General features: G+C 28.4%; 1 protein-coding gene across 3 annotated transcripts in view; it reads right to left on the reverse strand.

Annotated features, from left to right (window-relative positions):
- The window catches only part of LOC107451053 (uncharacterized), a 265,442-nt gene that overhangs the window by 110,689 nt on the left and 129,126 nt on the right, over positions 1–25,627 (reverse strand). For all 3 annotated transcript variants that reach the window (XM_087157487.1, XM_087157488.1, XM_087157486.1), the window contains one exon: positions 17,217–17,312. In XM_087157487.1, coding sequence (XP_087013613.1) covers positions 17,217–17,312 — 96 coding nt within the window. The remainder of the gene's footprint in view (positions 1–17,216; positions 17,313–25,627) is intronic.

Consider the following 25,627-nt stretch of genomic DNA (forward strand, 5'->3'; position numbering starts at 1 on the left):
TCAAGCGACTTAGGCATGTAGAAGGGGGACACCGGACGTCCAGCATAGATTCCTTCGGACTTGGCCCATCGTCTCAAAGATATCGGCTTTTGGCTAATCCCGGTAGTCCTTCCCGCTAGAGACTTCAGTTTAGCTTTCCCTAAGGTTACGATCCACCATCTCCGAGATACTGTCACGAACCACTCCTTCAGCGGACAAACTCCGTATCCCCAGGATACTGCTCTGATCAACTGCTTACTACTGGTACTGCAACTGCTACTACTCCTCCTCGCCACGTTCGTCGCTTCTCTTTTATCCTCCCGTCAACAAGGCGAAAGAATCTAGACTGACCTGTTTACCACGTCCAGAGTCATCCCGCATCCGGCGGACGTCAGAACCAAAAAAAAAAGATCCCCGAGAAAAGCCGTCATAAATCCACCAATACCCTATACAAGTTATAATACCATCCTCAATAAATATTAATAAATTTAGTTACATAGATTTCACCCCAAAAATCTCCTTTTAAAAGACTAATTCAAAATTTCTAAAAAAAAATATTATTACGATTGAATTTGCATTTTATCATAGTGGTGCCATCTACAGAAAAATAACTTATCTTTAAAAGTATTGAAAAAAACCTATAATAAATTTCAATTTATTACATAGGAAAAATTTCGCAGTATAAATCTAATAAAAAATTAAAATGAAAATAATTTGAAACTGAAGGAGGCATTGAATAACTGTAGGATAGAAAATAAAGATCCTATTTTTGACACAATGGGACAATAATCACTATTACTACTTCTCAAAACAGATTTTTTTTGGTTTCTGACATAAATAAAAAAGAATGTTGTTGTTAGGAAAACACTAACAACGTATTATTTCTCTAATACAAAATTTAATGTGGAAAGAAATGTTCACAATTCTATCGAAGGATTTTAAAAAGTACGCACTTTTTTATCAATATTTAGAAAACAGAACTGTTGCACAATTTGGCTTTAAATACAATAAATGATAAGTAAATAGTTGGTTCTTTATATTACTGTAAAACACATTCGACATTAGGTTTAGTAACATCATAAACAAAGAGAACCAAATGAAACTACATGCATTATTAGCCTAAATTAATATCCATTTTTTTTTACTGTTTTAAAATTGAGGTTTTAAAATAAATTGAAATTTATATTATTTCTTTTTTATCCTACCTTTGTTGGATATTCGAATTATCTTCCGACTTTCCTGGAATGTCAGCGAAATAGTAATTTAATCAAACAAGGGGGGAAGAGGGAGAATCGCATATTTTATGCATATCTAAAGTGACAAATGTTTAGCTGTAAGTTTCTCTAAAGTATGCTAGATTTTAACAAACAATATTGCAACTTGTGTACTTAAATTTTTGACACATAATATTAAACCTTTGCCATTGTATAATTAAATCATATATTACTGCTAAAATTTAAAAGTGTTATACTATCGAAAGTGTTATCGTTAACGTGTATATTATCTAGCTAATTTAAAGAAAAGTTGATTTTCTCCATTAAAGTGCGGAATCAAGTATTTTCGCATTTACTACGGTAATGTGAAAATTATAGGCTTTGTTAAAGTTCAAAAATTTGTTTCCCTAATTTCTTTTAATAATGTTCTCGGTTAATTATCATACCTCTAATTAAATTGCAATAATACTTTTAACAATTTAATTCTTTGTATTATAGTTATTTCATTGACTGATGATTTATTATTGATTGTTTGATTGTATTAATTTGGATCTCTTGATACTGATATTTTTTACACTTTGAAATAAACAAATTTGTAGCAGTATATACACCGAAGAGCCATTACATTATGACCACCCTCCATCTATAACAATGGGCTCGCCCAGGTTTTCATGGTTTCTCGCCCAGGAACAATGTTTTCAAGGGGCACATTAGGATCCATAATCCTCATAGAACAATCCCTGACGCCTTTAAGCTACTTGAACATAGTTCACCAATTCACGGCAACAGTTTTTTCTGCGGGGGATGGTGTCTACCAACAGGATAATGCACCATGTCATAAGGGTTGAATCGTCATGGATTGGTTCGAGGAACATTCCAGTGACTTTCAAGTCATGTCTTGGCCCCCAAATTCACCTGACCTTAATCCAATAGAGCATTTGTGGACCTACTTGGAAGACCATATTCATGCTGCCACGCTACCCCCTCGCAATGTGAGGGAATTACAGGACCATTTGGTGAGCGCTTGGTACCAGATACCTCGGACTACTTATTAGCATCTTGTGGAATCAATGCCACGGCGGGTGCTAGCAGTTTTGAGGGCTAAAGGTGGTCCTACATGTTATTAGCAGGGTGGTCATAATGTAATGGCTCTTCGGTGTATTTGCAGTGTGTGGTGAATTTTAACACATATTGTAATATATATTACTATTGTATTTTTATTACACTATAATTACTCGGTACATTTCATGCACTTTTTAGCTGACAGACGCTGAACTTTAAGTTTGTATTCTAGTTTGTTAACATATAGCATTTTTTTAAGTTTTTTTAGCATATAGCATTATTAACATACAGCTTTTATTATATCATATTGTTAAAATCTATAATATTCAAATTAAACATTCTTTTTAAAACACAATTTTTAATTCCTCTCAATTTTGTTGAACACTTGTCTTCATCTTTAAATAAACAAATAAATAGTTGATTCCTCGTGATACTGTAAAAAAGATGACATTAAATTTAAGAGTATCGTAAACTAAATAAAATAAATGATACGAAAATGCATTATTAACCTAAATTGCGCTTTTAAAATGAACTGCAATTTATATTATTTTTTGTTGGATAAACGAATTATCGTTTGATTGTTATATAAAGCCAGCATAAACATAAAGTCAACCAATAAAAACAGCTCTCACACAGCGTTAGAAAAAGCTTATTTTGATAAATTGCGTTCGTATAATAGAGTAAGTTACTGTGATGGTTTATTTTATTGGAATTTCCTTTTATTTCCTTTCTATCTTAAGAAATGTCGTATGAAGTTATATTACTATACGTATAAAACTTTTTAAACTAGAAAAATTCGGTGCAGCAGTCACTTTAGAGGTTGATTTGAAGTGGCATGGATAATTTGATTTCAAGTCCATTTGTCTTTTAAAAGCAAAATTTGCTTTGTTCGCAGAATAAAGATTTAGCTGAAAAGTTTGTTATTTTTAATAACTTTTGGGACATTTATTGGAACTGACCTATTTTTAAAACACATATATTACTTGGAAGTAATTGCTTTCTGTTTATATTTTTTACCATATATTGTTCATCTTATCTAGAAACAGTATTTTAAAAGCAGACTTTTTTTCAGCTTTTTTTATAATATTAGTTTTAATTTTTAATCTTCTTTCGGAAAGTATTTTACGTACAAATAATTCGCATTCAGTATATGTAATCGGGTACTTAAAACTCGAGAAAAAGTGAAATGATAATGCATAACCAAGTGATTTGAAACAGATTTTAATCGGATACCTGAAAGCAACGTCACGCGTGTGGTTTGAACCTGATCGGCTTCTGAATCGACATCTGTTCCGAGTTACCTGTGATGACGTCATTTGAAAATATTCACTTTATACCAACAACAGATCCAATCCTCTGTTGATAACCAATTAATGTACTCCAGACATTTCCTTAAATTCTTTCATTTTTCTAGTTATTGAGTAATTTTCTCCAATCAATTTAATTGGAACATTTAACCCTATAGTGCTTATATTTATAAACAGAAGAGAGGAGGATGAGTACTTTTTACATAAAGCACTTTAGTTAAAGTTAAGCAGTTTTACTTAAAGATAAGTAATTAGATAAAATAATCTTTACAAAAATTAACTATGAAAATCTTGCGTGGATATATTCTCGTGATTACAAAATCTTGTGTGGACATAAAAATATGTATGCGGCTTATAACTAATTTTACAAAATTATATCTTTAAAAAACACACCTTATAAGTGAATGATCATCACTGAAATTCTAAAATTTAAATGTTATACGGAAGAGAGAGGTAAGATAGGGTAATGGGATGAGATCAGATACATCCATTATGTTGAAATTAGTTCAGTTTTTCAGCGAACAAACTCTGAATTTCATTTTACTAGTCAAAAAGAAGGACTTACCACATTGTAGGATTATATTACCATAAGAACCTATCATATTGGAAGATTATATTACCATAAGGACCTACCATATTGGAGGATTATATTACCATAAAGACCTAACATATTGGAGGATTATATTGCCATAAGGTCCTACCATATTGGAATATTATACTACAGGGGTGGCCAAGCTCCTTGATAGTCGAGCCATTTTTCGAAATTTGAAATTTTTCGCGAGCCACAATTAAACACGCATTTAAAAGGTATGCAAAAAAGATATTAAAATTTTTTTTACAGAGATTATACTCATTGAAAATATATAAATAAAAGTACAAAAAATCTATATTGAATTTAAATATTAAAAATTAAACACATTTATTTTACTTCTCTTGATAATTGCTTAAAATTTGGTGAATGATTGGTGACAGCAGTTCTCAGTAATTCTTTGAGATGCTGGTTAGTGAAGACTGAGCGGTGTTTGGATTTCACGAATTTTAAAGTGGAATAAAATGATTCACATAAATACGTTGTTCCAAATATTGAAATAATTCGACAAGCAGCCTTTTTTAATTTAAGATACTTTGATTCTGGTACAAATTTCCAAAATTTGGCACATACGGAACAATAATAATTTTTTAAAATATAATAACATAAAAATGAAAAGGGAACTCTGGTACATTTATCGAGAGCCACAAATAATCCTTCAAAGAGTCGTATGTGGCTCCCGAGCCGCAGGTTGGCCACCCCTGTTATATTACATAGAGACCTACCATATTGGAGGATTATATTACCTTAAGGACCTACCAATCATTTGGCGTGTTGCTGATCAATTCACGGTGTCAGTATAGATACGTTTGTTTTACTATGTCAGAACTCTAGTGTTCTTTTCTTTTTAAACTAGCCTTATTTAGTGGTCATTACAGTAGCAAAAAATATTTTTAGCTCAGCTTATCTTATGTTAAGGTAGAAAACTTAACATAAGATAAACTAGGCTAAAAATATTTAGCAATAATATTTTAAGCAATAAGGTTTTATTCCACTGCATTGTTACGTTTTGATAACTTCTGCTCTCGGTGAAAAACCGGGTACTACACGGCTTTGCTTCCATTTCTCGATGCGAGTCTATGCTAGGTCCACGATAACTGCAGTGCAGCGGAGGAAGAAGATAACTATATCCAAGGTCGAACAAAAGTTTTAAGGACCCTTAGAACAAAATTTATTATGGGCTCTTTCCTTAATTTACAAAAAGCCTTATTTTTCATTCTTTGTAGAATATTTGAAGGTCTTTCATACAAAATTGAAGTTTTCATATGGATAAAGAAAAATTCTATGAAATTTTCTCTTCAAAAAACTAATTATGAAACACTATATTTTTGTAAGAAATTTCAATCGGGCCCTCAACAGTCCCTTTCCCCTTCGAGTACGGTTTTGATTGCATCATATATAAACAACATGCATATTTCTTTAAAATTGTTAAATAAAATAGAACTGTCTATTACTCTTCCACTGAAATTATAGTATTTCCATATTTCCCATAGAGTAGACAAGTGCACACTGACTTACTCCATCAGTGCTTTGACTTTCTTGAGAAAATATAATTTACCAAAAAAACTAGTTCTTCCAGATAACTTTTTAAGAATGATATTCTACACACATCTAAGCAATGAATATCTTGATTAAATCTGATTGTTTCTAGGCCGAACAGTTTAACTCCAACGGGTCTATGAATCTTAGCTTCCCGGTTTAAAGCCACTTTCCTATGTTCGAAATTTTATTTTCTAAAGATTTGCCCGTTGAGAAAAGAGTGAGTGTTCATTATGACATTTATTTTGGGACATTTGTGTAGTATCTCCCATTAACAAATTAATTCACGATATTTTGTCCACGCGAAATTTAGTCCACCCAAGATTTTGTCCACTCCAGAATTTGTTTGCGCGAATTTTTGTTCACTCCAGAATTAGTTTTCGGAGATTTAGTTTATGCAAAATTTTGTCTGCGCGAGATTTTCTCCACGCGTGATTTCGACTACAATATTTTGTCCCCTGATATTTTGTTTTTACACTCATAGAGCAAAAGCATTTTTATTTTTATTCTTGAAATTTTTAATATTTCTTTAATTCCACTGATCTATTTCCTATATGATTTAAAGTTAATATTTTTTACTTTTGCCTAAGTTAATTTTGTAGTTTTTTTTTTGCTAAAAAATATCCAAATACCAGATGATATTTCTGGATGACCATCTTGGAAGCAACAAAAATGTTACCAAAGTATGTAATAAAAAATTTGCTCGAAATATTAAACTAAATTTCACAGCAATTTGAACTCAAGAAGCTAGGAAAATTTAATTATTCGCAACAGAAGAAAGAATTCTATCCGCTTTTTTCCTAAGCATCTAAGATTTATTCTATTTTATATTCATTTTTATCGAAGAAAAGATAGCATGGAGATTTTAAGTTTCAAAATCTCAGAGGAAATCTTTCTACTGCGGAAGACTTTATTTCCTAGTTCTTGAGAATAAAATATCACAGTTATATATCTTGATTTTGAAGAAAGCTGGGCGAATATTTTTTGCATAATGATTCCCTTTTGTATTTTAAAAACATACTTTGAGGAAGTTTTATTTTGCGTATCTTCTAATATTACTCTGGAAGACGGAAATATAATGATAAATATTTTGTGTTATGTCTTGAAAAATATTTATACCGATTTTTATTGCAAGAAGATAATATACTTTGACATAAAAATTTTACTGCGCAATTTTTTCCCAAATTATGTAATACATACATTTGTAGAATTGAATGAGTGTTTAATTACATTTTTTAGGTAAAATATATTGTTAAAAGCATAAATCGACATTTGGAGCAATAAAAATATATTTAGCATTGGATTGATATAAATTATTTCAAATGGATTTGAAAATATTTTTTACAATCTAAAGCTACTGGACATTTGCTATTGTTATAATTAATATTATTATTGTTACCATAAGTATTATTATGGTTATCATCATTATCGTTATCATCATTATCATTAATATCATTATCGTTATCATCATTATAATTAATATATTACTCATCATTGTCATAATTACTATTATTATTATTGTTGTTATCATTTCCATCATTATTATCACTATCTTTATTATTAGTATTCTGATTGCTGTTATCATCATTATCATTATCTTTACTATCATTATTATTTTTAGTAGTATTATTACTATTGTATGTTGAAATTACAACAGCATGGCATTAACATACTAAACTGAGATAATTTAGTTAAATTTTTTCACTAAATTACATCTAATATTTTTTGACATTTCTATAACTCATAGTTTCAGAACTGTCCGTTTATTTATTCACATTTTTTTAATGAATTATTAGATTTAAAATCCATATACATAAATTGCTTTTTGCCACAAAATAAATATATCCAGTAATATTTCAAACTGTGTAATTAAGTCAAAAAAATATATTTACACCCACTAATTACTAAACATTTTATTTTCATAAATTTTTATCCGAATTTTATGTTTTGCTTTTCATGCACGAGATCGTAAAAAAAACTAGTCTTTCCTTTGAATCTAAGTAACGTATGCATGTGAGAAATAATGAGAAATATGTGAATAATTGCATCATAAAGTTTAAAACTTTATTTTTCCAGCTATTTAACCACAAGTTTTGAAAAATATCGAGAAAAAAGAACAAATGCAAAATATATGCTGGATCTAATTCGATATATATGCTATATCTAATTTGATATTAATTTATAGGTCAATATTTAAATATTTATTTAATATTTAATTATTATTTAATTATTATTTAATTATTTTTTAAATATTTATTCAATATTTAATTATTATTTAATTATTATTTAATTATTTTTTAAATATTTATTCAATATTTAATTATTATTTAATTTTTTTTAAATATTTATTCAATATTTAATTATTATTTAATTATTATTTAATTGTTTTTTAGATATTTATTCAATATTTAATTATTAAATTAAAAATATTAAAATAAAAATAATTGCTCAGAATACACGTAGCCAGTATTTCCCTCACTCAAATGCCTCTTCAGAGTATACATTTGCCCGGTATTCCCTACATTGATGTTTTTCTTAATCTATTCTAATCGGATATTAAAATATCAAAACAATATTAAAATATCAATGAGTAAACTAATTTTGAATCGGACAATAACCAATGCAACTATGTGATTGTTGACCTTCTAAGGTAAAAGTCGATACTCTTCAGATTTTAATGTTTCACGGTGACATGATTTACCGTGAATAGCCGAAATCAAGAGAATGTCGATTTTCTACGGTGAATGTCAAAAACCACATAGTCGCTTTGGTGAATGTCCGAAATATTTGTTGTATCCGATTTGATATTAATTTATTCGTTGATATCGATATTTTAGTATCTGCTGAGGATAGATTAGGAAAAGCATCAATTTTCGGAATACTAGTTAAATGCATACTAGGCAGTGATACTAGACCTTAAAAAAAAACAGTGATGTAGGGCATACCGGGCAAATGTATACCAGACAGTGGCACTTAACTTGGCCTAGTATATATTTCTGACATTTACCAAAGTGACTATGCAATCGACAACATTCACCGGTGGAAGTAAGCAACCACCAATTTCTGTCCTTCACAGTAACATATAATTATTAATGCAAAAGTTATTTGAGTTATTATTGTAACTAGAACACAGTTAAGATTTAAAAAATACTTTAAAGATATGTTAGTAAGGCTGTCTATTTATTTGTGTTAATTAAAATATATGTAAAATATAACTTTAAATAAGGTATGTATATGTAATATTTCCTCAAACTCTAGCATAAAACATGACGGTTGTAAAATGTTTTTTAGAATTCATTATCAAAACAAAATTAACCTTGCACTCGAAATGGTTCAGAAAATGCAGTACTGTATTTTACATTATAACACGAAACTCTTGTTTTGGATAACTTATTGTCTATTTATTTATTTAGTAGTTTTTGCTCATATTTTCTCGATTGGTAAGATTTAGGAAGCTGGTGGTACGAATTAGGGAAATGTATTACTACCCCCCCGCAAAGAAAAAATTTAATAAAAAAATGAGGAAAAAAATAATACAGTTACTTATTATTTTTTCTACAAAAGAAAAAAAAGAAAGAAAAAAAACGAGAAAAAAAAGTTATTTTGATTGAAAAAAGTTAAAAGTGGTGTAAATTATAAACTGAATTTTTTTTTAAGGAAATATGATTTCAATTATAAATAGTTCAACCTGAAGTCAAATTTGCTTATCAAAATTATCCATTGAACTTTAATTCTGCCACCACTCTTTGTTCCACACTAGTGCATTTGTTTTCTTTTTCGGGTGGGGGGGGGGGTAATACATCGTACCTAATAGATCGTACCTATTGTACACAGTGTGAAAGTAAGTAATTTTCAGTATCTTCCACAAAAATATTATTACCAAGAAAATAATATAGGTAACAAAATGACTGTATTTCATTATTAAAGCATTTTAAATGTAATTGTCAATGATTTGTGTCTGATATAAAATAAAATGTGGTACAAATCAGACAACTCTCCTCAGAATTGTTCGAACCAAATTTTTATTTAACAAATTTATAAATTAGCCTGTTATAGTCACCCTTTTGATGTAAATAACAAAGCGAAATTAACCCACGCAGTTTCTATCGACACATTCTATTAATGTCAAAGCTGAAACTCAAAGCTAACTCTTAATCTAATTATTTAATTTCGATCTTTAAAGTGCATTTGTCACCCACTTCACAAGAGCTGCTCAGAATATGGCAATTTGTTAGGAGGAGTGTAACATCACTCCCTCAGAAATTACGACGTCATCCATTAAGATAAGATGCAATAAATATAATTTACGAACGTAATTATAGTGATTCATGGTGACAGTCATTATTACTACGGGTCAAATTGTTAAAAAAAATGCTTTTAAGATTGAAATATAGTGTTTTCTTTTCAGACAGTTTAATTATGCTAAGCTTAAAAAATATGATTTTATCATTTATGAATGATTTTTTTCATAAATTATTTTTCTATAACTATATTAATTATTAAATTTGTATATCATTGAAAGGAAAACATATATAATATTTTAAGGAAAGCTTGTACTTTAGAATCAGCAGACTGATACGACATTTTTGAAAACCGTTGATATTAAATCAGAATCACTTTTTAATAAAAGTTTGATTTAAATTTTATTCACAAAGTTTTATTTATATTGTATACTTCGTTAAAAAAAATTTTGTTGCCTTGGAGTATATGTTGTATGAAGCTATTTTCTCAAAACATATTTGCACTTTCCAAAAAGGCTGGACAGTTTGTTATTGTTTATCAATGAGTCTAACAATTTTTATTTTGTATTTTCACTAGCGTTGAGCTGCTGATCCTTTCCGCATTTTCAATTATCACTGTTCAACCCCTTAGTCATGTAATTTTCAACCAAACCCACAAAACAATAGAACTTAAGAACAAGTATTGGGACCAACTCCCTTTCGTAAAGAAGATTGTGAATAAGCTAAACCGAATAGGAAGGAAACTATGAAAATCATACACGGTAGCTGAGGGCAATGGAGTTGTATTGCTCATTCTCTATTAAAGGTATTTTGTATCCTTACTGTGGTCAGTATAAGTCGTGAGCAGGTGCAAATCGAACAGTCATCGTCAGATTTCGAACATACGTCGTTTAATTAACAGATGAGTGCTTTATTCACTGAGATATCTTGATTCGAACTTATCAGTTTCAAAATTCAAATCCTGTCAATTTTTTTTAAAATTTAGAAATTTTAATTAGCTATAACATCTTAAACAACCTAAACAATAAATTGCAGATGAAACTTACTGGGTAGTTTTATTATTTCGTAATGCTGAAACTTATTGAATTGCATTTTTGAGTAAACTTGAAATTTATTGAGTTATAAATAATTCTGCTTCAGATTTATTTATTGAGTAATATTACTATTAGGTAATATCATTTAAGCTTTATATTATTAGCTCTAAAGATACATAGATTGATGGAAAATTTGTTATAATTTTTAGTTTTCTCAAAAACAAAATATTTAGAAACATCTAAGCAGAGGAATTCAACTATGAAAGTTATTCTAAAAATTCAATTACAACTAGTTTAGAAATATCTTTTTAGTAATATCATTAGACATTTTTTTAAAAGAAAATTCATCCCAAGTTTCATGTCAGTGCAAATTCTTTCGAAAATAATTCTAAACTAGACTATATTATTCGTGCTAAATAAATTCTTAGGAACAATTATGTTCCTCATTTCAATAGAAAATCTAACTACTTTACTACAAAATGTGATTAAATTTCACACGAGCACAAACCTAATTATCCTTTGGGACTTAAATATAATCAAAACTTGAGTACTCAAGACTTGGGAACGTGCTTTATTTTCTGATTACACATAGAATAATTCTAGGCATAGAGAATCATTGACTTGAGTTGAATCAAATGATTACTCAAAACAACTCACAAGAAACTACAGATTAAAGATTTAAATCGATGAGAACATACATATATAGCTTTGAAAAACCAATAAAGAATGTTGGACGATTTGAAACATATAATTTGTTCGAATAAACCGGATAAGACTGGGGGGACAAGTATTTATATAAATACTTGATATTTCCTACTTTGGGAGTGGGGATTTAAAATCAATTTTAAGAGGGATTTAAAGTTTTTTTAAAATAATTTTAGTGGGGATTTAAAGTTTTTATCCTAAAACTAGGGATTGTTCTTAAAATAGCATTCTTAGTCTATTTTTTCACAGTGTGCAAGTTTAAAAATGTTATATATAACGGAAGCGTTTCCCTTATATGACTTGTCGAGAAGCACACGAAGAAACAGTTCATCATAGGTAAGAGCCTTTAGTGGCGTATGACGACATTTCCGGGCATGGGTTTCTATGAAATTTTAATCCTGATGCTGTGCCCTAACTCCCCTAAAAGTTTGTTACAGTACTTATGGGGGCCCTATGTGATGTAAAACGCATTTAAAGTTGTATATTTCGATTAAAAAAATAGACTAAAAATGTAATAAAAAAACTGAAGGGAGAGAAACTGAGTACAGATTTGAAATAAGCGATACGAAAATAACTAAGATATGTTAAAAAATATCATGCAACAGAAAACAAGAAAAATTATTTCTCAGTGTATTCTTTATTTAATAATTGATACCAAGAATCCTATCCAACTCATTTGAACCAGAAGAAAGAAATTATTGATATGAATCTGTTTGAATATAAATAAATTTGATTTTCTACCAATGGATTGGAATTAATTTGTGCAAATCATTTATTCATTTTTTCTAGTACAAACTCACTGATTTGACTCAAATCATAGTGGAGGATTCAAATTAGTACAAAAATGGATCATTTGATTTTATTCAAATAAATTGTTATAGCGGATTAGTAATAGCAAACTACTTGATAAAGTGATTACATATATTTTATTTAAGGTATCCAATTAGTTTCAACAACATTTTTTTTAAATATTAATATAAAAGTTTATAAAACTAGTTTATTTGTTTTATTAAGTGTAAAAACTTATAAAACTAGCAAAAAAAATATCATTCTTATCATTTTCTTTTTACATGACTATTTTTAGGTGAAAACAAAACATTTCTTTGCGTGTAAGCTAAAAACTATAAAAAAAATTCTAACACCTAAAACACAAAAATCCCTTGAAGATTTTATTTAGAAGGTTATCAACTATATTTTGAACTATTATCTTAAACACAAGTGCATATACTACTGAGTTAGAGATCAATGTAGTTAAAATAGCAGATTTTTAAAAACTTTCGCATGTGTCTTTCCGAAGAAACACGCATTAAAAAGATTCAAATTCTACTTTTTTTCGCTTAGTCTGTAGTTCAAGATATGCGTGCTATAATCATACACACTCATGAAAATTGTAGTCAATTATTTTAAAAACAGCAAGGTGGTGTAAAATGAAGGGAAAAAATCTGATTTTGAGATAAGCGCATTTAAGGACTTAAAATCATTAGTCTATCCACTGTTATCACCTTGCAGAGAAACTGCTATAACTTTGTAAATAATTGGAGTGCAAACAAAAGTATACAATTTTTAAAAAGAAAGGAGTACAGGTATATTAAATTTATACTAAACTCAATTTCAAAAATTTTGCCCAAAATCAATCTTTTGCACTAGACTTAACGGATCTGAAAAAACTGATTCAAATCACAGATTCGAACCAACAGATCTGATAAAAATTGGATAACTTTATTTAATTCAAAGCAACGAGTTTAAATTAACTGATTAAAATAATGAACCTTAGAAAAAGCAACAAATTCTGTTATCTTATTAGAATTCGTTCCCGGATTTGGATTAATGGAACCATACCTCAGATTCAAGTAAACAGAACTGATAGAAATTGAAGAACTCAAAGTTCTAATATATTTGAACAAATTAGTTCAAATCAACACGGAATCTAATTATCTTGTTTAAAGTAATCCCATTATCTGAATTAAATTATAGACCGGATTTTATTCAAATCAACTGTTTGAAAGTCATTGATATAAATATAAAAGCTAGTATATCTGGACAACTGATAAACTGGATTAAAGAGATGACTTGCATTACCAATTTGAACAAGCCAAGATTTTAAAAATCAACATATTATATTCAATTATTGTTAATCAACTGGTTAACATCATGGATTCAACTTTGTGTAAATTTTGATTAATGTCAGTTTATTTAGAATCAATGGATATTAAATCAATCTACTTAAATCAAAGTATTTAAATAAATTTTTCTTTTGCAAACTTATAATCTTTATTACGCGAATCTCGTGTTGAATTTTTTAATTGATTCATAAGAGATTGGTAGATTCATAGTATTTAATGCCAATTCTCGAGGCGAATTTTAAAATTTAAAAGAAATCGTTTTTAAGAACCATTGTAATCTTAAATTTAAGTAATATTGCTTTAGATCATTCTATGGATAATTAGATTTTTTAGTGTGGTGTACAAAAACTTAAGCAATTCTTGGAACAATTAACGTTACCATATTTTAATTTGTACTAATTTGTTATTTTGACAACAGAAACGTGTTGTATGGCATTCATTATCCTCATTTTAAATTCATACTAAAATTAACCAATGTAAGATTAAATTCATGCTAGAAATTGTTATTTAGACAATAAACTAATGGTATGGCATTCATTATCGTAATTTAGAATTTGGCCGATAGTTTGCCCTACCACTTCCTTCGCATTAGTTTAATATTTCGACAAAAAACATTTATTAGTGTCATTTCAAATTCTGACTATAAATAACTGTTCTACTTAATTCATTCTAAATTAGTTATTTCGAGTTTTATTGTCATCATTTCAAATTCGGAAGACAGTCAACAGTACAACTTAATTCATGATAATTTGTTATTTTAACAAGTGGTATGATATTCATTGTCATCCTTTCAAATTCGGACAACAATTAACCATGCTGCATAATTCTTACTAGTTTGTCACTTTGATAACAATGAATCCTATAACATTCATTGTCATCATTTCTAATTCGGACAACAATTAACCATGCTACTTAATTCTTAATAGTTTGTTAATTTGATAACAATGAATCCTATAACATTCATTGTCATTCTTTCAAATTTGGACAACAATTAACCATGCTGCATAATTCTTACTAGTTTGTTACTTTGATAACAATGAATCCTATAACATTCATTGTCATCATTTCTAATTCGGACAACAATTAACCATGCTACTTAATTCTTAATAGTTTGTTAATTTGATAACAACGAATCCTATAACATTCATTGTCATTCTTTCAAATTTGGACAACAATTAACCATGATACTTAATTCTTAATAGTTTGTTATTTTGATAACAATGAATCCTATTACATTCATTGTCATTCTTTCAAATTCGGGCAACAATTAATCATGCTACTTAATTCTTAATAGTTTGTTAATTTGATAACACTGAATCCTATAACATTCACCATAACATTCATTGTCATTCTTTTAATTTCAGACAACAATTAACCATGTTATTTAATTCTTACTAGTTTATTATTTTGATAACGATAAATCCTATATTATTCATTGTCATTTGTTGCCTGATGACAATTAATCGTACCACTTAATTCCTGCTAGTTTGTTATTTTGACATCATATGAATCGTGTGACATTTACTATCATCATTTTAAATTATGACAATTAATCGTACTACTTAATTCATGCTAGTTTGTTATTTTGTCATCAAATGCATCGTATGACATTTATTATCATTACTAGCCGCCTAAGGCGGCCAGCTGTCCGCCACGCTGAAGGTTTTCACAAATAAAGTTTTTTAAAACGTAGCAGGAAATCTGAAGATTAGTGGACAATTAAAGTGTTCCTGTCCTGCAATTTTGTCTTCATATCCAGTTCTGCTGCAGATGTGTTATAGCTCTTGAGGATGTTTGAAATTATATAGCTACAACGCTTAAGAAAAAAAAACTAAAATGCTAAATACATGAAAAGAACACGAAAACGAATAAATGTTTTATGGTATCAATTTCTATTTCTATATAATTTTTTATGGTATCAAATTCTATTTCTATATCTGTTACGTCAAGCACTCAGGTATTATAATTTGATCTAGTTGTGCTTGTATAATTTTGATCTAGTTGCGCTTTCTACGTCATTTTGTTAACATCGTTTGGTTTGTTATTTAACATCGTTTGGTTTGTTATTTCTAAGTTAACTTTCAAAAAATTGGCTGGCATCAGCATTTTTATTCTTTAAGTTGCTTATTTTTTCTTTTGGAATTCGTTCCTTTTTAGCAAAATGTTTTTCAACCTAATCGAATTCTTTGCCGACTGTTCTCTGTATATATAAAGAAAATAAAGTAAATATTTTTAAAGTGTTGTGAAAAGAATTTTTAGTTGTACAAAGTACTACAATATCGCTACAAAAATTATCGTCTTCGCTTAAGAAAAAAAAAATAGAGCGTGGAAAGAAGAAGAAAAACTTATTATAACAATTATGAACAGCGACAAATATATCAAAGCGAAGCGTTCTATTTACGTATCGAATATGTTGCCACATTTTTAATACAAAAGTTAAACTTTTCTCCACTTTAATAAATGTAAACTAATGCGAACTTTACAATTAAATTATTAATTCCTTCGTATATCATTGGTTTAAGTTGTCGAAAATTAATATTTCAATTGTAAGGTTCGCATTAGCATACATTTATAAGAGTGGGGAAAAGTATATGCATTTTTTAATAGTTTTTTGAATATGGCTCTTCGAAGACGAAAAAGCAGACGAAAAGCATAGACTTACAAAATGACTGATAACTAAATAACTAATCCAAATTTTTAAAAAAGAAAAAAAATACTTCTTCATTATGTCAAAACACAATTATGTGCCGAGTTTCGTGCCTGGGCGAGGCTTCTGGGGCGATATATTGTGATTACAGACACACACACACACACACACACACACACACACACAGCCGCTTTTATTATTATGTATAGATTACAAAATCAAACGATAATTAACTATGCTAATTAGTTTGTACTAGTTCGTTATTTTAACAACAAATGAATCATATGGCATTCCTTGTCATCATTACAAATTCAAGCGATTATTAACTATGCTGCTTAATTTGTACCAGTTTGCTATTTAACAGCAAATGAATCGTATGACATTCATTGTCGTCATTTAAAATTCAGATGACAGCTAACCGTACTCTATTTTAATTTGTAACACTTGATTTTTTAATACGAAGATAATGTCAATACAAACACAAAAGAACTTTTACCGACACTTTAAATAAACTAACTTATCAATTAATGTTAAAAACATAGAAAAAAAATTCAATTATTTCTGGTTATGGAAATGTAGCGGTCAGATTCAACTCATACAGTTTAAACCCTCCATTAATTAAATATTGAAAAAATGAATTGAATCAACCAAACATTTCTGTCCTATAATTAATTTATATTAAACATTGAACCAATCTAATTTCAAACTCAAATATAGAATATGTTGTTGTTTATTAAAGACATCAAAATGTTGAAATAGTTAATAAAGTGACTTACTTGTCTAGAAGTCCTAGTTGTTGAATCATTTGGAACACAAGACTGTTTAGAGCTTGGTCGACGGGCATTACTGGCATATCGCCATTGCTGATGCTCCTGAAAAAAAGAAAGAAAAACATAAAACAGAATGGAAAAACAAAAACAAAAAATCGTGAGGTAAAAAATAAAGAAGGACTTTATCGGGTTGCCTTGGTGTCTAATTAATTGTCTAGAACTTAGTTTTAGCAGTCAGAAGTCAGTTTTAGTCATACTTGACTTACTGGTGTTGACAGCGTTAAGAAAATTAAGTACAGTGTGAAGCTTTGAGTTTTTTTTATTCCTTTGTTGACTGTCATATGGTAAAAGAAATATTTCACATTGCTGAGTAAATTGTTTATCAGATGTTGACACTATGCTTAAAGTGCACTTTAAAAAATTAATTTGTATTGCTCTTTGATGGATGAGGTCTGATTCAGTTTTCTTTTATCATAACAATAGCTAATAATTTAAATAATTTTGGCAAGACAAATTACATGATTATATTGATTAAATACAAAGATGTAATTCTTTTTGTTACCTGATTTTAAAATATAGGTTACAACAACTATAACACAGCTTGAAACTTTTAATTCACCTTTAATTGAATTAAAAAAAGTTACAAATTGAAAATTAGGAAACAGTTAAAAAAATCTTCCAACGATCGAACTATTTATTTCAATTTTTGTTAACTAAGCATTAATTTTAAATTAAATAAAACATATAAGGACATTTTTTGCTAATAAAAAGTGAATTTTTATTTTTAAAGCCTATAAAAGAACGAAATAAAGAAATCAAAATTTCTATGTTTAAATTTAAAGATTTTAATTTGCTATAACATCTCAAAAACATAAATAATAATTGGTTAATTAGTTTCTGATCTGAGATTACTATGGGTTAATGAACAATTTATTGAATGACAAAAGCAAAAAGTACAAATTGTAAATTAAGAAACAATTAAAAATCCTCCAATTGCCGAACTAGTTACGTTACAATATTTTTTTACATCTTTAAGCATTAATTTTAAATCAAATAAGACTTACAAAAACACTTTTTGTTAAAAAAAAAAAGTATTTTTTTCTTATTGAAGTCTCTAAAATAACAAAAAAAAAGAGATATATAAAAATTTCAATGTTAAAATTTAGAAATTTAAATTATCTATAACATCAAAAAAGTCATTCACATTCTTTAGTTCATATTTGTAAACTTTCTGTATGATTTTACAATTTTTTAAGGACAAAATTAACATATTATTGACCTGTTATTAATCTTAAAACTGAAAAGATGGCGTAAATGAATTTGTATTGTTTATGAACACCAGAATATTCTACAGAATGGCGTAATATGCTTAATTAAGTTCACTAGTCTTTTGAGTTGGGATCTCATATTTTCACTTCTTCGAACTTTCTCACCTCCACTATTTATGTAATCTAAATAAAGTAAAGAGTGCACTTAAAATAATGGGAGAGGTTAACCCTTAATGTATTGAAAAACTCAGAGTGTATGCCCAGAAAAGTGTCATTTTCAATTTCATCGTAAAAACCTATTTTAGTTCTGGGTAAATTTGGCTTTTTTGGCTATAATATACTCAAATGAAATGGCTAGAACATCAAATCGTGGCTATATTGAACTTCATTTGCAAAGAATAAGCATTTTTATCAAGTTATTTTACATTCCGCCCTAAACATCACGTTATGGAACTCTAAGCTCTTCGCATTATTTTATATTATACGTTACTTTTTGAATATTGAAATCTATCGCCTTTTATAAAAGTAAGAGAGTTTCAAACAATTTAAATTTTTTTAAATATTTTTTATGTTACTACAGAGTATTTATTTGAGAACAGTTTCCTAAAAATATAAATTGACATTCGTATAATTAAGAAATACTACGATTTTGCACTTATTTCTTAAAAGTATAAGTTGGAATTCACATAAAAGAGAAAGACAACGCTTTTTGCAATAATTTCTTAAAAGTATAAATTATAGTTTATACAAAGGAGAAAGGAAACTCTTTTTGCAATAATTTTAAAAAAGTGTAAATTGAAATTCATACAAAGGAGAAATACAACGCATTTTGTAATAATTTCCTAAAAGTATTAATTGAAATTCATGTAAAGGAGAAATACAGCTCTTTGCAAACAGGTGGAGTGCCCTTACGAAAGTTTTCAATGGCATTTTCTCAAACTGACGTTTTGCGTAATCATGACCTTAATAATTTCTAAAGCATTCCAATGGCTTAGCCCCTAAAATTCCAAGTATGTCATCATTTAGAAAAACTATATGGTGAAAACTACTAGAATATGGTAAAAGAGTGTTTCTGGCTCTTTGGGAACACCAAAGCACTCTATAAATTTTACCGAAGCTCTTTGGTAATGATTTTGATAAAATTAGCTATAAAATAAGGTTTTTGATAAGTAATAAAATTGGTAAATGTGGTACAGTTTGGTAATTTTAACATGATACCTTAGAGAATGACTTTAAAGTCATTTATTCGGTAAAATTTACTTTTCAGTTTAGTTTTTTTTAATAAATGTGTAGACATAGGAATGATAATTTTAAAAAAACAGCATTTCCGGTAAACAATTACCATGTAAATGGAATTACCAAATGAATGATTTAAATGTCGTATATTTTAATTTCCTTTACAGGAATTTTTATACAGTAATTTCACCAGAATTTTTTTCTTTGTGAGGTATATTCTGAGCAAGCACGGCAAGGAACTGATATTGTTCTGTACTTTGCGCAGTTGCGTGAACATGAAATGCTACACGTGAGAAAAAAACCTCTGTTATACGGAAAAAATCATTTAAAAAACATAATTGTTGATTATTGTACCACAAATTACAGGTTCAAAAGCTTTACTGTATTATTTACCGAAATTACTGATTGTTGTATAATTATTTCTAGTATTATTTATCAAAAATTTACTGATTTACCAACCTACTGATACATCTATTCACTGTTTCCCTAATTCTCAGATTCAAACTCAAATTCACTGATTCTATGATCCAGGTTCCTGGGTTCGTTACTTCACTTTCCTCGTTATTTTTTCTTTATTTACTTGCTATATCAAGAATTGTTCATAGCAATAACTGAGATAGTAAGTCTTTAAAAATAACTATAACTAGTTAAGCATCGGAAATCGAAATCAAGAAGACAAACAAAGATTTATAAAAATGACTTTTTTCGAAAAAAGCTCAGATCGTAAAACTTTTTTATTTGCAATTTTCTTTTGAAAAAGAAAATGAATAGTTAACTTTCCCTACTCCATGCATAAATTTTTTCCATTTTTGTTTTAAAACATTCCATGATGTCAGAATACAATGAATTCCACAACTAACAACATTTCTTTGCTTATCTATAGGAATTAAGAAAAGTACTAAGCCAATCTTGCAATAGACGTTATAAAGCGTCAAAAAATAAGTATGAATAAAATTAGGTCAATCGGGTAATTTCTATGTATAAATATGGGTTTTTTTTATTCATTCAGAATAAAAAAAATGAGTGTGTTGAGTAATCCTACAAAATCGTATGTAAGTAATACCGATTGGGAAACTTTCACAATAAAAGAAGCGTAAAAAGATGATTTATAGAGAAATTTTATGTTTTGCTCCACAAAAGTTTTACTATTTTATGAGAATAGTTTCGATCTTCCTTGACAAAGAACTTATTGCGATGAAGTAATATTTTGGGACGGAAGCGTTTTCTTTCACTGGACTGTAATAAAATACACAAAATGTATACAAAACTTTGATTTAGTTTAATAGAAAATTTGATCAGCAAAATTGTAGTATACACTTAGGAAATTAAGTTCTTAACTAAAGATTTTTGTGCATGTTCTTAAAAGATTTAAAAATTAGAAAATCAGTTACACTTTTTTAAATTTTCTCAGTTTAAAACCAAAGTGAATTTCTGAGAGAACATCAAACTTAGATAACATCCCATTTCTGTTTTTAATTTTATTAAGATTCCAATATAAGAAAAATGTGATCTAATGTGAACAGTTTTCGTAAAACTTGTTAATCATTCTTTTAAACATGTATTTTTTTTATTACAGTATGAGAGTTTAATTTCATTTTGAATTATAGATAATCTAATTTATTTGTATATTTCGTGAATTCCTTTTTTAAAAAAAAATCGTTTTTATTCTGAGTTGTCCCAAACCTATGTGCTCAAAGTGGCCCGTGGAGTCATTAGTCTGTTTAATCTCATTATTGGTTAATTAAGAGAGGCAGATCCAATGCAACTTTTAAATATGCAATAAACATATTCATTCATAATTTAATATCCTCTAGTGTTTAAAGGATAAATAAAAATGGTCTAAAGTTAAGCTTAAGAAGTTACTTTTCTGACATAAATACCTTATTTTTTAATTTGCTACTTAACTATCCTGCTGTTTATCCTGCTTCTACATATGAAAGTATCTTCTTCTTTCAAATCCCCATTTCTAGAATGGCTAGACAAGGTCCATGAGTTAGTTCACCTTCAAAAAGTCTAAAACAAGTAAGGGTCTTTCCATAAGGTCTTGTTTTAAAAGACCGAGGCAGTCCAGCAGATGTTCAGGGGATGCCTGGGCCGAAGAGCACTTGGTACAGCTGAGTACCTCAGTGATTTCAGGTGTCCACAGCGGAGACGTGTGATGGCGGTTTGAGACTGACGGTCTTTATCAGCTGTCAAACAGCTGTCCGGTCTGGTACCCTGGTACCAATTGTGGCTAGGTGGAGTGAGCCATGCTGATTTATTTTTGGCTTAAGCAATGGAAAAGTGTTCTGAGGAGGTAAGAGACACTGGAGGAGCAGTGGCCTCAGCTCATGGTGGGGAATGGAAGACTGCAGACTTTAGCTGGGCATATTGGAGTGGCCTTCACGCCTTGGGTGGCCCTACCAGGAGTAAAACTCACGACGTCCTTCACCCACTCCGACCAGGGTCACTCCCTCGCCACGTTGAGGCAGCATATGAAAGTATACTATAGCCTGTCATTCTGTCAAAATTTGCGGAAAATGTTTGTGCGATAAATAACAGAAATGTTTCATTTGTCTGCTCTAATCACTTGACCACACTAACCCCCTTCTCCTATCAGTAAAAGAAAGAAAAATGGGAAAAAAATTTCACCACACCTATGTTTTCACACTGGTTCCGCGTAGTCATTAGTTCGTTTAAACTCATTATTGTTGATTAAAAATGGCAGATCTCCTGTGACTTTTAAGCATGTAATTAGCATATTCACTTATAATTTAATGTCTCCTGTTCTCAAAAATATAAATATAAACAATCTAAAATTGAAATAAAGATAAGATTTACGAAGCTATTTTTCCACCATAAAAAGTTGTTTTTTAATTTGCTACTAAGTCATCTATGGCGAAAGTGTACTATAGCTTTATATATGAAAGTGTACTATAGTTTTATCATTCTGCCAATATTTGAGTGATAAATAATAAAAATATTCCATTTGCGTACTTTGGTCCTATGTCCATACTAGTCCCTTTCTTCCCTATCAATAAACAAAAGATCAGTAGAAGTATTTTAAGCAAAATAATGCTATTAACAATATAATAGAAAGATAAAAAAAAATTTAAGGTTTTTAAGTAATTATTGACAGCGAAAACTCTTAAGATGATATTTGTTTATAGTACGAAATGATAATCCAACTTTTAAAAATTTTATGCGTGCACTATGCGGGTTGTTTTCTACTTTATTTTTCTACAAAGCAAAGAGAATCATGCTTTTTTAATTGATTTGGGAATCATTCAATTAAACGAAATAATACAACTTGTTTGATTTGTTCCATTGTTGAAAATTTTATTCTAATGAGAATTTACGCACTAAATGAAATATGAGCATTTATGTGAAAAGCTAACAAAAACTAAGGAGTGTAAACTTATTGATGTAGAAACATAATATTGACTAAAAATCAGTAGTCAAACCTTAATTTTTATTTTTGCATGATGTTTACTATTTTTTTTTCAGGGGGAGATGCAGCGTGGAAACATTCAAAGCAAAACAAAAATTCCATGGTAATTTAAGTAATATCTGATTTTTTAGTTTTTCTATGATTCTCTGATGAATATCTGATTTTTCAGTTTTTCATTTTTTTCTAGCACGATTTTTTCAAATACACTGTGAAAAGTTCCGTGTAAAATTACAGTAAAATATGTTGGTTCTCAGGGTGCTGGTACTATTTACCGTAAAATTTATTTTTTCCAGGGCATGCTACGGAAACAAAAACTTAATAAATCGTAATTTTTACAGTAATAATTACCTTAAAATCACTCTAATTAAATAAATATTACTGAAAAATTACGGTATAATATTTTATACTAAGTATATATTTCACTGTATAATGAATTTTACGGATGATGCACTCAAAGTTCTTTATGCCACAATTTAATCCGGAATTTTTTACAGTGTATATTTACTAAATTTAATTCATAATTTTTCACAAAAAGCGCTGAATTAAAGTGCTTTAATTCATAATTTTTCACAAAAAGCAATGTCTCATAATACACATATGTTCTTTTACCTCATTATGGTTTGCTAGTATATTTTTGTCATCATAGTATTTACTTTTAGTAAAAGTAAGTATTTTAGTTAAAGTAAGGAAAATATTTGAATCTATATAATTAAATTACTTTAGAGAAAAATTATTTATTTTCAAAATTCTTATGAGCATTTAATTAAATTAATATTTATATGAGCTTAAAGTTTACCTATACAAAAATTGACTTTTTAAAACAACTTTCAAATGCGGAAAATATACAAAGCTTCAATTATGCTAATTTTTTAAATTTTATTTATTATTAAATTATACTCTAATATTTATTCAATAAAGAAAAGTTTTAATTATATAATAGAAAAAGTTTTAATTATATATTAATAAATTTTGTTCATTATTAAATATAAATTTTATGATAAGAATTTATTTGAATTTTTTAAATTTTTAACTTAAATATTTCTTATAAATTCATGAGGAACTTCACTATTTACGTATATTAAATAACTTTAATTAAAATATATACTTTCTTCATTAAATATAGTGGAAAGTGAAATATTTTAATTCCATAGCAGTGTATTGTTTCCCTATCATTATTTGGTATATCGGGTCCTAATTAATTGTAAATAATTAATGAAGTTATTTCACATTTCTTTGTAGTCTTAATTGTAGACTTATATTATTCTTTCATACTTTCGTTCGATACGGGAACTCCATTAACATAATATCCTTTGTGACGCTACAATGTTTTTGTTATTACAAAGACTTGAAATATTTCACTATTTAATTAAAAGTTGCATTAATTTTGGAAATTGTCACTAATAATTCTATTCAAGAATTCTACAAGCACTGCTTCATTTATTTTTGCAGTTATGTATTGAATTGACTTATTCGTAATTACATATTGAATTATAAGTATGATTATATTGATCTCATTAAATGCATGTTGTACAATGGAGAGAAATTAATAATTTGTTTAGTGAAATTTTACGTTATAGTTAAGTTCCTAATAAAAATAAGTTCTTCATGAGATTAATGATGAAAGCATGGTTTCTTTGACGGATAATATTACTAGAAATTTTTTTAAACCATTATACCTTGACAAAGTACAGTCTAAGAGCTTAAAGTGTAAAATTTATTCGAAATATTTTATTAAAAACTAACCTTAAAAATACTTGTAGCGTGTAATTTTCAAAATATCAACTTATTAATGATCACTGCCTTATCTTAAGAAACCTCTCCCCTCGCCCCTTGCCTTTTAGGTTAAATATTTGACACTCGTTTTCTAGATATTTTTTTGTATTTAACAAACTTTTGATGATATAGTATTATTTGACAGCTTTAAAAAAATAAAATAAAAGGGTCTCTTTACTGAATTAGAAAAAATAGTGCTTGGAAATTTTTGAAATTTTTTTAACTTTTAAGGATTTTTTCTCAAAACTTTATAATAAAATTATGTGATTTGCAGTTTTGAGTAATTTATTTTAAACTACATAAGAGTGTGTGGACATGGGAATAAAGCGTACATCTTGAATAACTTTTTTATTAACTGATAAAATCTCCTCAGTCAGATATCGTAAATTGGTAGCACTGGTGTACACTTCTATGAGCACTTGCTTAATCACACTGGGAATACTTAAGTAGTAATTCGTAAAGGAAGACTTGTAAAGTGCAAAAGTAATTTTCACATTTTTCTTTTACTCTCTTAAAAACAGAATTTCAACATTTCTTATTCAGAATTTCAACTGAAGTTGATAATATGTTCTAAATTAAACTGTTTTTTACCTATTTCAATTGCTTCATATAGCATCAATTATTCAGCATGAGGCATAAACACGCAAATGTCTTTGTGGGGCTACTGACGTCACATGGTGGTGAGGTTAGTGTGGGCACTCTTTAAGTAA

The sequence above is a fragment of the Parasteatoda tepidariorum genome, chromosome 2 (assembly GCF_982258835.1).
Source record: "Parasteatoda tepidariorum strain Cologne lab strain chromosome 2, Ptep-v5.0, whole genome shotgun sequence".
Taxonomy (NCBI): Eukaryota; Metazoa; Arthropoda; class Arachnida; order Araneae; family Theridiidae; genus Parasteatoda; species Parasteatoda tepidariorum.